An 18,410-nucleotide genomic window follows, 5' to 3' on the forward strand; every position below is an offset into this window, starting at 1 on the left:
CGGCCATTTCAAGGGCGGCGCGGTGAGGGGGCGCGGGTTTGTGGCCGGCGGGACCCGGCGGCTCGCACTGGGACCGTCCCGATGCACGCCCGACGGCGCCGCTCGGGGCCGCTCCGGGCACGCTTCAGAAGAGGCGGTGGGAGGCAGGAGGGCACTGTGCGACAGGGCGAGGGGACGCCGGCGCCTCAGAGAGGCCCCGCGGGCGAGGGCTGCCTGGGGTCTGGCGGCGGGCACGGGCTCGACAGGACGGGGGTGCAGCTGCGGAGCGATGATCGTCGCCGTCGGCCTTGTGTTCTGCAGGCGGCCGCGTCCGAGGCTTCCCCGGGACCGGTACTGCGGAGAGGACGCTGGCCGCGGCGGTGGTGTGAGGGCGTCTCCAACCTCCTCGTCGCTTGCTTGGCTTGCGTTTGCTGATGGAAGAGCTGTTGCTGGCCCCGTTCCTCCCTGCACTTGCGGAGTTAGTGCTGCGTGGGGTTTGGAGCTCCGTAGCTCACTCTGCGTTCTTTGTACTCTTTGAAATAGTCGGATTTAACACATTTTTTAATGGCGGACACGGAGTGTCAGGTTTACATTGAGCAATTCAGGAGCAGCAATGAGCAGCAATACGAGGTCCCTAACATTTTCTAAGGTGATCTGATGGGGTTTTGGTTTTGTTTTTGTTTTGTTTTTTGGGTTTTTTTTTTTTTTTTTACTGGCAGCAAGTCCTATCCCTATCATATCCGTGTCTGTAGAAAGCTTCTGGAAGCTGCAATCGTCAGAAACCTGCATATTCTAAAACGGATGAAAAATTGATGTAGTTGAGGAGTTTTACTTACTGGTAGGAGCAGTGACATGAAAGTTTCAAAGAATCAAATAGTAACTGAGTTGTAAAATATTTTGCATTCTCCCTTCACTTTCATAAGTGTATGAGTGTGTGTACATACACAGTTTGCACAGATTTTTGCTAACATAAGAGGGTGGGAGGTAAATGTAAACATACATAACCCATATGGTGGAAGACTTAGAATAAAGGAAACTTACACAAGTGAAATATAGCATTTATTCTTTTACCACCAATGTCCAAGGTTAAGTGTTTGGGTTTTTTGTTTGGTTTTTTTTTTCAAGCAGTATCCCCAAGCAGAAGCCCTGCTAGCTAGCCATACTTCACAGATAAGAAAATTGTTGTCTTTACAGCAGAAGCTTTTCCATTTAGCTTCTTTAGTCAGCTTTAGGGTTAATTTCTTACCAAGTCTTTAGGGTTAAAATCTTACCAAGACTTTCTGTTTCATCTTGGCTCCTTCTGTGTCATAAGCCACCCAAATAGGGAGATGAACCAAAGGACAGCTAGTTACCTTTAACCATTGATAAATATAAAGAACAATATCTTGATGTTGGTCCAACATCTGATCATGCTATAATACATGTAATGCACTCATCAGGAAAATGCAGCACTGTTAATCCAGAATCATGCTAAACATCCACACAGGAGAACTTTGGTTTATACTATATTACAGGGAGAAACAATAAGAAGGAATGATCCATAATGAAATGATTGAGAGTTACTGCAAAGATGGGAGAACACAGTAAAATGGTACCTGGTTTTATTTTTCATAAAATAAACAGCCTGTTATCTAGATTCAAAAGCAATTAACTCACTGACTTCTTTGAATTAACCCATTTTTATAAAGCACTGACTACATATTGCAATGTTCCTTGAATTGGTCTCAAATTGAGTACCCAAATACTTTAATTAATATTGAGTCCCAGCTGTTGCACAGTAGTTGCAAAACATTTCTATGATTTCTGTGGAGTTAGTAGCAGTAGCTAGCAACTCCAGTTAGTGATGGTAGCACAATTATTTCTGAGGAAATTGCACTGATACCCCATAGAAATTTTATATTGCATATAGATGTTTATAAAATTTGCCAGTCCAGTGTAATTTTTCTGGAGGTATATAAATAGCAAGATAAAGTAGTTCATCTACTGTAAGAGTATTGTCAACAATAAATTAGTCTCTTCTGAATACTGCTGCCTTTAGGGCATTACTCTAAGTGGAAGACAAAGCAGGATAGCTGTACATAAAGACTGAATTACAACAAAACAAAAATAGGAACAGGAAAATGCTCAGGTTATCTGGGGCCCTTGGAGTTGTTCTTGAAGAAAGGAGATGCTACAGGTGAGATTTGGAAAAAATTGAAGACTGAAACTTAAGCAGAAGGGATCACCAAAGGGAACTTCAATAAACAATGGAGCATTAGAAAGCTTTAACAGCACTCCTGTGTCTCTTCAGTCAAATCTCTGTTGTGATGACCGGTTCAAAGTATTGTGCATATTTTGTGAATCACAAAATGTACTTTTGCAGTAAGATGCCCAACCTTAATGCAGCTTGAGAAGCCTACCATTTCACTAGTAGGTATTTGGCTTTCAAAAGAGATAAAACAACACTGCAGAACAAGAAATCAAATGTTTCCGTACTGCTGGCCATTCAGTCAGGGCTCCATATAAAAATCGAAGCTGATGAGACTTGTTTTTTCCTCTCAGGAGGTATGTGCATAACGCAATCTAAAAGCATTTTCAAAAGTACCCATTAGTTCTTAATTGAAAAGGGACTTTGAAAGGGTGTTGTACTTCTATTTTGCCATAAGGCCTGAAAAAGGAAGGAAAAAGAAGATCACAACCATACTTACTTTGTCATTACCTCTGAAAAAGTAGTTCTTATAGAAACAAGAATGATTATGCATTTACCTTCAACTGTATTGTAAGTAAAGACTGTGCCTCTTTAAATGAAATTAAAAAATCTTTGAATCACTGAAAATTTAACATAAAATATTAAATGTATCAAAGTGTTTCAACTATTTTTAGTTGTCCTGTAAAGATTTCCTTCAGTAACTGTACTGGCCCTCAGAGGTTTCTGTAGCAGGAATTCAAACAGCGCTCTTCCTATTGGATTTGGTATCTACAATAAGTTTCTTTCAGATTTTTAGCAATGCTTACCCGTATGAATCTCTGAAGAACTGGGCTCGCAATGGTGTTCTCATGGTGGTTTTGGGTTTTGTCCCAGTATTTAGCATATTATATGGCATCTAGATAGGATGAAATCATAGGTTAAATCATCGTTTGGACCTTATCATTATAGGTATGTCTATCTACAAGGAGAAAAAAATACATTAAAAAAATTAAAAATAAGAAAAAATTATTTAGCATCTACATATGCATATCAATATATGGCTAAAAGTTTTCAAAAAGTGCTTTCAATGATAAATTAACTCAAAACTTCAAATTTTAAGTATTTTCAAAATATGCATATTTTAAAAATGCTGCTCACATACGAAGTTACAATTTCTTGTGAAAAAATATATTTTGAAAAATTCATATTTTTTTGTAATATAAAGTTATTCCTAACCATGAAAGAGATATCAAAAAATAAACTGCTAGTCAAAGGTTTTTGGGGTTTTTTTTCCCATTGCCTACCTCTTACACTGCCACTAGTTTAGTTCAAGATCTAATACCTTCTTAGTTCATATGCTTTTACATCTCCTCCATTTGACTGTTTGAGAAGCAGTTTGAGTGGAATTAACAAATGTTCTGCTGAATGAAATATAGTCAGTGGATTATAAGGAGAACCTGCTTTGTTCCTTTAAAGCCAGTACTTGCACTGTCTCTGCATGTAGGGTGAAAGCTGGAAATGGTGGCTAAACCTCCAGAATTGAGTGATGAGCACCACGTGTTGTGTAGATCTTTTAACTGTGGACAGGGTGTGCTGTCTAGCAGGTGGTGGTGGTGGGGCTGTTGCCATCTGCACCAAAGGTGACATTCTTAGTTTGCTGAATGAGAAAAGAACCTGTGCTGGAAGGACAACTGCTGCATGAACAGGGCCCACATTTTTGCGCCAAAATAGATGCAATTTAGAATTTAGTGGCATGAGATATGCTATGGGAGAATCATCACGACCACATATCTCTGAGCTCAAATCGTAATATTTACCAAAATAGTACTATTCTGCAACTCGGCATAGCTTTTGTGCATGCTGCAGTAGCTCCTCAGTGGGAATCCCGGAGTTCTTCCTAGCCATACAAGTTTTCACTGCAGTACACTACCCTCTTGCCCCAAGCACCACTCACTGGGGAAGGAGGTTTCATAAAATATGTGTCTATATATCATTACTTAAATAAGTTCAGACCCAATAAATAATCTGTTCTGCTTTTTTCATCACAGAGGTGAATATTTCAATATCTTTTACTTCTAATCACATATAAAGTGTCTCCATTATGTTAAAAAGTATTCAGCAGATAGAAATCATGTCTTTACAAACTACAGATCAGAAATTTAATTCTTAGAGGTCATCAAATAATTCTGGATAAGAAACAATCCCTCTTAAATACCAGTAGAAAGATAGCAGCATAACTCCAATGCACAATTACTGCTCATTTGGCTCTCAAAAGATGGAAGATTTGTAGTTTTTCCCTCTCTTAAAAGTTGGAAAGGCCAGAATTAGATGCATCTCTGACTGAGCAGGAATGATACATTCTCTTTTGTGCTTAATTACCCACCTTTCCTTTCTTTGTTCAGAAGGAGGGCTGTAGTAAACATAAACTCTCACAAAAGTAAAGATATTATGCATTCCCATTCACCTGCTTTAGATTATAGAAGGTGGACATAGAGGGGCATTATGTACTTCCATTTTATTTGAGGATTGCATGAATGTTGGAGGTAGAAAGACTTTGAGAAAAGCACTGAACATTCCTAAATCATAGGAAATCTACCTTAAAGAAAACTAGCTTATCATTTTCTTAATTTGTTTTTTTGGATCTTATTCACTGTTACTTTGCTCCAATTTCTATAAGTATGATGTCAATAGCATTAAGAGGATGTAATTTACCAGTGTAAAATAGGAGTATCTCACAGGTGAAGCCAACCTGAATTTTCAAAATTAACATTTTCTCTCAGCAATTTCTCTTAGCTACAGAACATTTTTACTCTTCTAAAGAACAGGATGTAGCTATTGTTGCTGTTCAAAGCTGCTCTAAATCATAAAATGTTATTTAGGACTAATTTCTAGTACTTGTCATACATGTATAACAGGAAGGGCAATAGTTTTGTTGACAGATAAGGAAAAAGAAAATTAACATTGTCATTTCTTGAAGAAAGGGCAATTTAAGTGGTCAGCCTAAAGCTGATTGTATATATTATTACTTCCAGCATTTATTTGAAACCTTATGATAACTTTTTTAAAAGTATTGACATAGTTGTCAGTTATCCTATCAATGCTTTTAATTAAAATACTTGTATACAATTTGAACATGAGGTACATGCAAGAAAACATGTTTGAACAAAAGCTAATAGGACATGCCCTGTACCTGCATGAAAGTCCAAAGTACAATGGTAGTTGATAGATAACTGGGTCTGTTTGTAGTATTGTAGAAACAAGGGCTCGTGGCAAGAATTTATAGTTGCTGTAATGAATAAACAACATTTATTTTCAGTGTGCTGTGATTTAAGCCAAGCCAGCAACTAAGTACCACATAGCCACTTATTCACTACCCTAGAGTCAGCCTGGGGAGAGAATTTTTAGAGTAGAATTGAGAAAAATTGTGGGTTAAGACAAGGACTGTTTGATAGGTAAAGCAAAAGCCATGCACACAAGCAAGGCAAAACAAGGCATTCATTCACTGCTTCCCATCGTTAGGTAGTATTCACCCACCTCCAGGAAAGCCAAACTCCATCACATGTACTGCTGACTTGGGCAGACAAATATCTTCACTATGAATGTCCACCACTCCCTCCTTCTTCCCCCTTCTTCATATGCTGAACCTGATGCCATATGATACCACTTGGGTCAGCTGTCCCAGTTGTGTCCCCTCCCAGCTCCCTGAACACCCTCAGCCTTCTTGATGATGGGATGGGTGAGGAGCTGCAAAGGCCTTGGCACTGCATAGGCCCTGCTCAGCAATAACAAAAACTCCCTGTTTTATCAACACTGTTCACAAATAAAACAAATATAAACATAATCTCATACCAGCTACTGTAAAAAAATTACCTCTATCCCAGCCAAACCATCACATAGTTATACCTGAAATAATTTACATTTAACTAAGCAGCCATTTTTTGGCAGTGTTCACTGAATAGTATTAAAGATATTAATTTTAACAAAATTGTCATGCATTCAAAACAGTTTCTCTAACACAGAGCCATTTTTGCCATCATCAAGATTCTTCACACGGAGATAGAAATATTCCAAAACCATCCGTGCATTACATAATAATCCCATGCTAGCAACTGCAAGACTTCAGTCACTTGGTAAACAAAAGCACAATCTGGTTTCAGTCCTCCACACATTTTGGATGGGTACGAACAATAGCATCACTTTTTCCAAGCAGCAGGACTCTTGTTCTAATGTATTAAATAGTCCTGGGGGTTGTTCTGTGTATTAGATGGCAAATTAATGTCCTGTCCACACTCCTGCTATCAAAATCTCACTGTCTCCAAGCAAGGCTGGCCGCCAAACTCTGGTGTGGTCCCAGAAATCATCTAGGATGTTGTTGGTTGAGCCAGGCTATTTTTCAGTCTCTTCTCCCTGGAGGTTAAGCTCACCAAGTTCCAGTGCCTGTATCCTTACACTGCTTATTTTAGTACTTCATATGCAGCTTCTGTTTACCTTACAAGTTGAATGGTTTAAATTCCTAAAACTTTTGGTTAAATTTGTTCTGTGACTCTGTCACTTGACTGTGGTACCAGATGGTGATAAAGAAAAAATAGACTTTGTTGCAGTTCCATAATCGAAAGCCAGATGGTGATACTAAGGCTGATAGAGGGAAAACAATAATACATCATTGCCCTACTCTGCCTCATATTTCCAGCTATTGCTATTTAACAGAAAATGCATCTGTTCAGACATTACTCATATTTTGTCAGGCATTTTTGGAACAAAAATTTCTGAAACTGCTACAGGTGCAAACACTAGCAAACCTTATATTTCCAAAGTATATTACAATAATAATTAAGGTGCAATTTTAAATCCAGTTTTAGTCAGAAGATGCAAATATCTGACTCTCTTCAACTAAAACCAACTTAGTATTTTACATGGGGAGACAAATCTTCATTACCTGAATAAAATGGATTTAATCTGAGATAACTAGTCACCTAGAAAAAAAATGCTCTTTTGCTTTTTACGTAATGAAAACTGAAATTTTATCTCTAAATAACTATATACAGGTTGATATATGTTGATATGTGAATGATAATTATTTGCTAAATAATTTTGAGAGTAATTTTAGAACATGTTGTGCATAGCTGCCAGGTTCAACTGAAATTGTTTTGACAATTTTTGTAAGAAACTCTCCTATTAAAATTTATTCAAGTTCTTTTACTGATTTGGTTCCTTTTGTACAAGGAGGTTTTCACTAGTCATCCGGGATTGCCTCACCAAAGTAATACAACAACTGTAGATGTTAAACAAAAGTTGAAATTGGCAGGCAGACAGTGAGACAAAAGAAACAAAAATAGAAAAAAATGTTGCTTATTATTTAAAATTATGTTATTTTCCGTAAATAAAATTGCAACTCAAGGACATGTAGATAGTTAATTAACTTTTTTTTTTAAATGATCAGCATTATTCTTATTCACAGAAAGGGTATCAAAATTTATTTATCTACAAATCTAGCTATTAAAAAATGTTACTGATGCACTAAAAACAGCACCCTGTGATTTTAATTTTAATTTTATTTTGTACCATTAAAAGAACAAAAGGAAGCACTGGTGTCTGACTTGTTGCAATCCTGTGCATTGGATGTAGGACTTAGGATGAAATTCACCCTCACTGAGGTGAGTAGAACCTTTTGGGCAAGAACTAGCTGCTGGATTTCATTGTTTCTGTGTCACAGGGGGGCTGTGATAGCTAATGTTTTAAGTGAAGACACAAAGAAAATTGTTACTTCAAGAGCTCCTCTCCTTCAGTTATTTGAGTAACCTTAACTCCAACTGCTGAAGTCATTTGATGTGCTCAGTGTGCCAAGAATTTAGAACAAAAAATGATAACATTCCAAAAATTAACTGCTTGATGAGGATAGGAATATTTTTGCTGTGCATCCACTTTCAATTGAAATAAAGTTTGTACAATATTCAATTATTCAAATATTTGGATTCATGGTCAAAATTTGAAAGAGAAAGTTGTGTAATTCATGAATAAGGTGAGTAGATCTGCCTTTAGCAAAAGAAGGGTGTCTGGCTCAAAATTTAGGGATGTATCAAAGCATCTTTGACTTTGGGCACACAGGTTGCTATCTGCACTATCTCTGCTATTGGCAGAGCTGAAGAAAAGTCACACAAAGAGACCAAGACTGGATTCAGTGGAAGGGTATAGTGTTCCTCTAAAAGCCTTTCCCAAGCAGAAGTCTTCTGATTCAATTGGGAGTTGCAGAAAAGAGGGACATCTGATCTGTGTGAATTCCCATTCACTCCATCTAGCTTACCTACAAGTAACTTTTAAAGAGAATTGGCCAGGCTCGGAACTTGAGGTTGCATAAACTGTCGGGCAATCTGCACATACAAAGACTGATCTTCATCAGCTACATATTGTGGTGTCTTCCAGATGTGGCTTATCTAGTTGAAATACACAGGTAGGGGCAAGTCCATGAAGTTGTGCTCAAATATCTATTTCTTCCCCATAAAAGTTTGAGTAAGGCAAAACCTGTTGTTTTTATTTTTCTTTGTCTTTTTTTGGGTTTGTTGTGGTTTGGGGGTTTTTTTGGTTGGTTTTGGTTATTTGTTTTTGTTTTCTGTTGGGTTTTTGTTGTTTGTTTGTTTGATTGGTTGGATGGTTTTTTGTCTGAAAGGCTTAATACAAGGTAGATTATATTGTCCCTGAAACTCCTTAAAGACTGTGGAGAATAAATATTCCTTATTTTGAGTTTTGCTGCCTGGAAGGAGCTAGAACAGTCGTAATACATTTAGCAGTACTTACTGTTGAAATCCCACCCCTAAGTACTGGTTTTGTCTTCCACAGAATTTCTTATAGGTAAGAGCTCTGTCCATTTTGACTCTGTATCAGAGAAGCTACTTACGAAAATGTTAAGATGAACTATATTTCCTCTACTGAACTGGCCTTTTTTATCTCTATACCCACGCAGATGCACAAAGAACTTGAAAGAACACTTTAAATGGCCATATTTTAATGGCATATAAAGGGTGTGGTGAGACACATCTGTTTTTCCTGGTCCAATCAGCAGCTTGGCCCAAGATGTGTTCACAGTAGACACACACATAGAGAGCACATGTATAGAACACAGACACATATATACACATATACACATATACACATATACACATTTTACATACATACATACATACATACATACATACATACATATATACATATATACATATATACATATATACATATATACATAGCACAGATGACAAGACAGACAGTCCTTTCTGAACATGTGAATCTTGCCTTCCAGAACAGCAAAGGTCCCATCACTAGGGATAGTTTCTGGCTCCTCAGTTGATTTAAAGGGTGATTGGATACAAGTAAGCAACCAGTTCAAGCAACAGTTGATAGGGCAGGGTGACCTTTTCTGTTGCCTGAATTGGATGCAGTATTCTGAATAACTAGGAGCAATACACTGCAGAGGATACAAATGATCTTTAAGAGACCAAGAGCTGTTTGGCCTTCACACAGAGACTTGGTAAATACCTGTCATTCCTCAGAAACTTCATGAAGAGAAAAGAGAAAAGCAGATAGCATTTGCTCATATGAAGACTTCCATCACTCTAAGCATAACTAAGAAATCCTTTAAAAAAACACAAAGCAATACATGAAATAAAACTGTGCAAAGAGAAATTTTCTATCTTGAATCTCTGACCTAAGTCAAACACTTCTTTATGCTGATTACAACGTATATTTCAGGTACAGCAGGTCAATGTCAAGTACAAAACCACATCTCTTTCATATTCAAGGACAACCCTTTAGTCATGGAAAGCTTTGTCTTTAAAAATCTTCAGAACACAGTCTCTATAAATACAGCATATATGTATGTGGATTTAAAGGACTTTACATTTTAAGCAGTGCAGCTTTGTTATTCTACTTTGCTCTCCAGAGGATGCCCTATGAATTTCTCATCCACAGAAAGAGAAATCCTGTGATGTATCCTAGAAAGTATTATGAGTTTATCTTACATGCAAATAAATTTTTTAAAATCATGCCTAAAATCGTGCATTAAAAAATAAGAGTTCATATGCTGGTCTTCTCAACAGCTATGAATTTATGACTGTGTAGCAAGAATAAGAACAACAACAATCTCTGATTGAAAGTCAAGTTGCTTGGTTGTGTGTATCAAATGGCAGTCTACACAGGAAGTTGAAGCTGGCAAAATAAACCTTAGAAATCTACATCTTCCTTATAGCACTTGGATAATCTTGATAGTTAAAGGGAGAGGCTGGATTCTGGTGCCACTACACATAATAAGAAAAATACATTGATAACTGTGATTACAAAAGAAAAAAAAATAAGGTGGACGAAGAATATTTTATTTGTACTTGTGACTATTAGATTATTGTGTGTGAATCAGACCAGATCACTATCTAATGCGTTAGTTGGTAGAGGTTTACTCTGTTTTCAGTGACTTTTAAAATGTAATTTTAGTGGCAATTCTAACTCAAGAATATATGTCCTCTAAGTGCACTCTGTAGCATTTCCCTCCCACACCATATGTGAGCTACATTTTTATAATGAGAACAAAGAGGAAAATAATGGATCTTTGCTACTGTTTAGTGAATGGAAATTTTTAGAGTTGCTGGATAGTACTGCATTAGTGGTGGGAAATCAGGTTTTCCCACAGGGGCTGAAATATTCTGACTGACAACTTTGGCTTAAGGATTCACTCAGGAAGGAAGCATGCTGCATGTTAGAAGACAATCCCAGTTATTACTGTGCCACAGATGCTTATCTGGATGTATGTAATTCCCATTGGGCTGTATGAGTGTTTCACAAATACTGGAATAGATTTAGCCTCCTTCTCTCTCTTACTAAAAATAGAAAAGTTAGGAGAAAGGAAAGCAGCAGAACTACAACCTTTACCTATCCTTAACTATCCAAAGCTTAACTGTCAGTTAACAGGGAAGATTAATGAGACTGTGAGAGTGAAAATTGTCTTCCTTTCCTTCTAAATAAATGAAGTTTTCTTACTTAAAGAAAACGGAGCCCAAAAAGTAAAATAATACAGAATTGAAGTCTCACAATTTTTCTTCACACAATGCCTGTAAGACACAAGTAAAACAGTGTCATATTTCCTGTCAAAAACTTGAATTTGTTAAACTGGAATTGGTTTCAATTATGACATAACTCTTTGGGAACTGAAGACAAATAAATTGATAGTTTACATCTTTCCTTCAGATCCTTACACAGCCATTAAAAAAAAATTATTCTTACAAAACTTGTATCGTTATAAGAGACTTACTGGAGTCTTAAGATTCATAGTCTTCAGGCTAAATGTTCATTAAACTTTTTTCAGGAGATTTTCCTGAGGAAAATGGTAAAATCTGGCATTTATAAAATAGGGATTGATTTTAGGTTTCAAACAGAGAATTTTCTATCATCCTACAGACACAGAAATAATGGGAATTCAATTTAGTTGAGGTCAGAGCAGGAGCAGTTTATTACTATAGCTATTGTAGAGTTGCAGGTGTATATACCTCTGGGATGTACAGTCTGTTCTTCACCATACCCTGTCAGATAAGCAGGACTATAGTACATTGCAATAAAAATAAGTGATGTGTGGGTTAGTTCTGGAGACTCCAGGCATTCAAATAAAGAAGAGGCAGTAGGAAGTAGCCCCTAGGCAGTAGCATGGTTTTACAAATAATTCATTGCTTTGTTAATTAATTTGTGCTGACTCAGTTAGGTCAAGCTGATTTATATTTCCTAACTAGTGGAGTCTGCAAAGGATTCAAAGCCACTGTAAAGTTCAAACTAAATTTGAGAGTTAATATTTCTGTTCTTGAAGGCTGACTTTCACAAAATTTTTTTGTGAAGATTCATTCTGTTGTGGTGCTGCACAGAAGAAGGTCCCTGAGACTATTTACACGTGAAAGATTTTTCAGCTCTGGTGAGGAAAAAAACATTGAGGTTCCTACTTAAACTGGTACAAACAGTATGCTTTTCATGAATTCAAGACACATGTGAAATTATTTTTCCTTGACATCTCTCTAGTAATGTTAAGCACTTGGAAAGAGCTAGTAATGTGTTAAAAAAGAACCAGATGATTAATCCTATGGAAAATGGGTGCAGGCATAGGATAAGCCTAGGGCACAGTCACCTGCCAACCCACAAATACCATGTAATTTGGCAAAAGGGGCTGTAAGAATAGAAGCCATTTTGTCAATTCCTTGCTTGAGTCACAGATCCTAAATGAGAGAAGGACTGAAAAAATATTGTGTAAGTCCAACTCTCAGCATAAACAATCTCAACACCCAAGACTTTATCCTTCATATAATACAAAAATGTTGAAATACACACTTTACTTTTATGGTGAATAGATCATGTGTCAAATAGATTGAGGGACATTTCAGGAAGATACATAAATAATCTTTAATTTTTTTCAATCAAAGGAACCATAAAAAGTCCCAGCTAGTTTTGCTGAGCTGGTTAGGCATAGAACAAATTAATATTCAGTAAATATGCAAACTTCTTTTGTTCATGAAAGATTCCTTCCACACAGCAGATTCTGACACAGGTCATCAGCCACTCTCCCAGTCTGTTCCTCAAAATGCTATTTTAATGGTCGGCTTTTCTCTCCCACTTAAATAGCTTTTAGCCAGCCATTATGACTTAAACAGCAACTGAGTCATGAAAAACAAAGTAACTGTAGTGTGAAGGTTAGATCAAATGACAAACCATTGGCATCTCACTGCTAAATTTCTTCTTTTATCACAAACTGCTGTTTTCTTGTTACTGAATTTTTCACATATTATTTTTAATGTAAAAGGAGGCTACTCATGTAGAAATGGTGGTATGCAGTCTTTTCAGCAGTCTTGGAATCAATGCGTACCATGACCATGGAAAATATCCCAAAAACTATCATTTATGCATTTGATGTAAGTTTATTGGATATGTTTGGGGAAAATAAAATCTTTCTCTCTCTCTCTCTCTCTCTCTCTCTGTGTCTCTTTTTTTTTTTAATGATTTCTTGAAAGATTAAGACTCTCTGAGGAAAGAAGAGAAGTGAATGCGTGTTTTCACAGGCAAGATACTTGATAATCTTTGTGAACAGGAAAATGTCCCTTTTCCATTACTCCTCCATATCTACACTCCACATGTAAGTTTAAAATTCTTAAAACAGGAATCCGAGGGTCTTATTTTGTTTGCTTGATTCTTTTCAATATTCTAACTATTTAGTAAAAATTGCTTGGATTGATTAATGTTTTATAGTCTCAATATCTCACTTGTTAGCTAATGAACAAGTCTCAATATCTCACAAGTTAGCTTATTAACAAGCTTATGAACAAGATTGGAGGAGAAAAAAGCCAGCATGGGAGGTTAGTTCTGTCCAGTCTCTCATTCCCAGTCATGGCAGCATTCAAATCAACTGTTTCTAACTTAGAATTTACTGAGAGCACTCTCAGCTCAGAAAGACTGACTAGATTTAAAAAAGTTCAACTTAGTCAGTTAGGAATCCAGCATTATGAAAATAGTTAAGCAGCTTGGCAGCTTTTCGGTCTGTATGACTATCAGTTTATAGTCCCAAAAAACAGGACAGAGTTGAGGTAATTTAATCTCTTGTCAGGAATCTGGATGAGAGAAAAGTAATAGTGATAATCACAAGTGAATTCAGTTGGAAGTACATAGGAACACAAAAGTTTCTGTGTACTCTTCTTGCAGCAGCTGTAGTGTATCCCTCAGTGGAAAGTGTCCCTATAATCAGTGCCTTTCAGAAATGCCCTTCTTTCAGTCCCCTCAGAAATAAAAAAGGGGATTGCACATACAAAAAGATAATAGACACAACAGGTACAATTTTGTTTGTTGGTGTTTAAGAGGGAAATACCTGCCTTTTAAGAGCTGGAGCTCATTTAAGGTGCCATAAGAAGCCAGCTGGTCCATATACACACTTTGCCCATGAAATCTAGTATGCCTGACAGAGTATAAATTAGACATCAAGGTCACAGGCTACAGCACCTGTTTAAGCTGACAAATTTCTGTCTTTAGAGTGCAGTAGTGTTGCTGCCAACAGTAGTCTGTATTTCAGTTGGCGGTTTTCCACACAGACAGAATGATGTGCTTGTGCTGCAACTGACTTATAAACACATCATGTTAGCAGAGTAATTATAGACTAACACAAGCAACACAGTTTGCAAAACAATTTTTATACTTCTCAGTGCTAGAAGGTTTCATGTTATTCCAAAAAGTAATTCCAAGTTTAACATATCTGTTAATACATTCTGGTTTGCATTTTTGAAACAGAAATTTTAGAGAGAAAAGCATAAGGTTCATTCATCATGGAAGGATGATACAAAACTCTTACTGACTGTATCTGCAGGGGTGAATTACTTGCTAAAACCACATAAGAGAATACTGTGAGCAAATATCATACCTGTAAGACTCAGAGTTTCATTACATATGGACTGAAAAACTAGTATTTAAATAAAAAATATGAGCCACAAAGCATTCAGGACTGGATTCCTTATATAGAACTGAAAGATTTCTAGGTAAACTGTCTTTATAAAACTGTGAAAACTCACTTTCAAAGAACAAAAAATAAAACATAAATCCAACAGTGTAGCATGCAGAATCTTGAGATTGAAAATCTGAAACACAATATGATCTCTACTCAGATAACTTGTTCAGATTGTGATCAACAATTAGTATCTGGAGGTGAATGAGCTCCTCCCCCCATTACTGTAATGATCACACCCCACACTCAAACAAACTCCATCTGGCCAAATATATCCAAACTACTTACTGTATCTACATGGACAATCTGTTTCATTTTGGACATCATATTTAATAAGGCTTATTTAGAATAGACTTGGCTTAAAATCCTCAAATGTCTTGTGTAAATACCACTTGTGGAATATCACAGTAGTGTAAAGTTAACAGATGGAGAGTGTCAAATAATGTAACATCTTAGTTAATATTTTTCTCAGGACTTCATTTTTTTTTCCAGGAATACAGTTTGGGCACATGCCTGTTTAAAAGGCTAATAATCCAAAGTATCTTTCTCTAGTTATCTATCATATAATGTTTTTTACAAGAGTCTCATGAGTCTGCAAATGATGCCATAATACAACTGAATGCATGAAAAGTCCTCAGTACAATATTTGTACCTTTTCTTCTGGATATACACTGCAAGATTTCTAACAGAAAATACTGTAGAACTTGTACACAGTAGTTCTGATTTATTGCAATTTAGGGAAGTTTAATACATACCTAAAGTAACTGGAAGCACTTGCAATGGTGACTGAAGATTCTTTGTGTGGAAACAGTTATCCCTACCACTGCAGGCATGAGTGTAGCTTTTCTCAATTTCCTTGCACCTTCTGCCTTGTTCTCTCTCTTATTGGTCACAGATAATGCTTTTTCTCAGGACAATGAACAGGATTATTTGGCCCTTTTTCTTGGGCTGTCACTTAGCATGACTTACATCCTCAGCTTTCTGGAGGCTCAATTTATTTGCCTTTCTGGAATATGACAACAGAATTAACTCTGGTGGTCACTGGAGAGTGCTGACAAAATCAAACTGGTTCAAGTGGTGAGCCCTGGCTCCAGGTCTGTGTTTCTGTTGGTACTGGAGCCCATCTTCCTTTCAAAGAATCCTAGTCTCTTTTCTTTCTCATTGTCCATGTTTTCAACAGTTTGTGAGACCTCATAGCTTCAGGAGGTGACACCACTGCAAGAAATTTTCATCCACATGATCATCTTCTGACCACCAACTCCACAGGTCCCATCTCTGCTCTTGTGCTGGTGGGACATTCCTCTGTTTCTCCTCCTTTGGGTCAACATTAGGTTGCAAGTCCTATTCACTCAACAGTAAGGTTCCTTTTATGCCACATGTCAAGAAAATGCCTAAATTTCAGGAATCAGTACAGTTTGAAAGCTAGTGTTGCCATCCCTGGGAAGACTAACAAACTCATGGATTTTTGTGTGCCCTTCTTGTATCAGGACCCACTAAAAAAAACATTTTTGATTCATGGTTTGAAGTAGGAAGAAAGTAAGGGTGAACAGTAATCTCATTTCTTTGCACTATGGGTGAGGCCCAAGCCCCAGCTGACTTCCAAAGAAACAGATGGTATTTTTTAATTTGTAGCATGTAAGGATGTCTCTTATTAAGAAATTCGGCAACTTACAGAAATTCTCATAGCCTAACATAAAACTGTATTCAAGTAGAAAGTACAACCTTCCAGGCTGATATTAATAGCAGAGTGCGTGATAGATTGCCTCAAAATAATACATTGGAAAATATGCCACAAAACATTTAATAGGCATACCAATCTTTTGTGTAACACTTCATATACTTACTTTGAACTTAAACCTCATTTTTCTTTGAGTTAAATTTGGCTTATATATTGGGTTTTTTTCTTTAATAGTTAAAATGTCTTTCCTCTTTAAATATTTATGTCTATACATATAGCATACAAATAAAAGCTTTGAGTATTTAAATATGTAGCACAAATGTTGAATGTGCTAAATGTATAAATGTATAAATCTCATGTTTCCCTCTTGATGCAACTACACCAGTGGAACAAAGCTGATTTGTAAAGCTGATTTACATTAAATTAAATAATATAAATTTCAATGTTCAGTTTCAAATGTAAAAATCTTAAGGCTATTGTTTCCAAGCTCTTCAAACATCCATTGAACTTGCATTAGCTTTATATTGGCTTTAATTAAAATTCAAACAGGTGGATCTAGATATGGGGATGTGGTTAACTCCAAATGTCTTTTCTCAGTAATGGACAAGCTAATGATAGGGTCACCTTTACAAACAAGTAACACTCAGAACTGTTCCATGTCAGTCCTTCAAGCAATGGCTCAGATATCTAGACATAATCTAACACTCAAACCATTGCAGTAAAATATGGGGTCACCTTCTGCCTGTTCATCAGCTATGCCACCAGTTTTCCATCATGCAATGCAAAATTCCCCAGACTCCCATGAAGCAGCCTTTGGTACTGATTTCTGTTTTTTCAGGGCAGGCTCCTTTTCTTTATATATATGTAGTACATTGTTTCCTCTGTATTTTTTTTTTTGTTTTAATAACCATGGTGCTAGATATGAATGAAAGAATGCCAAGTACTGTATGCTCTTGAAATTATGAAATTTTCAGTATTAAAGTGTTTTTCTATCTGCAAGACACAGAATCAGAAATAAATATGTGCTGGTAATGCAATTGTATAGTCCCTGAAAACATTGTTGGAAAGTTGTCCTCAAAATGGTTCTGTCATGGTGTTTTTGCATGCATTAACTGTGTAACCAGTTGCTCAGATCTTATCTTTGTTGGTGAACATCTCATGTTCAGAAGATGAATCAGTGTAGCGTGTATGGGTATCAGCATCTTTCAAACACAATGAGTACTGCAAATCACTTAAAGCCAGTAATATAATTTTTTTATCTTTACTCTGTAATGGGAGGAAAAAAGTTACTGTTGTAGGCTGTGACAATAAATACTCCTTTCCTCATATGTGCTCTCCCTTGAGCCAAGTGGCAATATGCCAAATTAACTCCTCCAAAGGAAACTAGAAAGGTTCTGCAAGTGTCTCAAAATCCTGTTGGCCCTAACTCACGGTAAAGTCCTGTGCACTGCTTTCACACATAGTGTTTAAGAAAGTCAATTGACTCTTGGCATTTCAGATCTTGTATAGGATTACCCATGGCCTGACTTATGGAGATGCTGAGCATTCACAATATGAGGATGTTAAGAAAAGGAAAAAAAAAAGATTCAGGAAAAAAAATCTTTAAAAACAGGCTTTTGGTATCTGTGGATCCTTTAGATAGAATTTGAAGCACCAAAGTTCTGTAACCACATTTGAAAGGTCTTGTGTGTGAGATGATAACAAGAGCTTTGTCTCTTACACCAGCAAGGGAAACAGGCAAAAAGCAAGAAACACACCCAAACAATCTGGAGCATTCTCATTCTATATAAGCATGTTTATCAAAATCACTCTTCTGTCTTACTGTTTAAATGGATTCCTGATGAATGTATGTGCATTCTGCCAGCTTACCTGGCAAAGCTGACTTTGAGGAAAAGGACACAATCATCTTCAAAGTAAATTAATCTCTGCCTCTGCAAGATTGGTGTGTCCATGTATTTCTGCTGTACAGGCTCTTGGGCAGAGGAAGGAGTAAACTCAAGGATGAATCATTTTGGTGAAGTGAAGCAGAACAAAACCTGGAGTAGTTTCTGCAAATTTGCTCATTTCTGTAGCATCTCTACTTGGTT

The 18,410-nt window shown here is 36.8% G+C and overlaps 1 protein-coding gene across 5 annotated transcripts in view; it reads left to right on the plus strand.

Moving 5' to 3' along the window:
• LOC143692237 (uncharacterized) overlaps window positions 1-18,410 on the plus strand; it is a 102,141-nt gene that overhangs the window by 1,938 nt on the left and 81,793 nt on the right. For 4 of the 5 annotated variants that reach the window (XR_013180139.1, XR_013180140.1, XM_077172071.1 and 1 more), the window contains exon 2: window positions 301-13,117. The exons of the other annotated variant lie outside the window; for it this stretch is intronic. Coding sequence is in view for 2 of the 4 variants with exons in the window: in XM_077172070.1 (XP_077028185.1) it covers window positions 301-517 (217 nt within the window). In the remaining 2 variants the exon portion in view is untranslated. Of the gene's footprint in view, window positions 1-300; window positions 13,118-18,410 lie in introns of those variants that run through there. 5 annotated transcript variants of the gene reach the window in all.

The sequence above is a fragment of the Agelaius phoeniceus genome, chromosome Z, assembly GCF_051311805.1.
Source record: "Agelaius phoeniceus isolate bAgePho1 chromosome Z, bAgePho1.hap1, whole genome shotgun sequence".
Lineage (NCBI taxonomy): Eukaryota > Metazoa > Chordata > Aves > Passeriformes > Icteridae > Agelaius > Agelaius phoeniceus.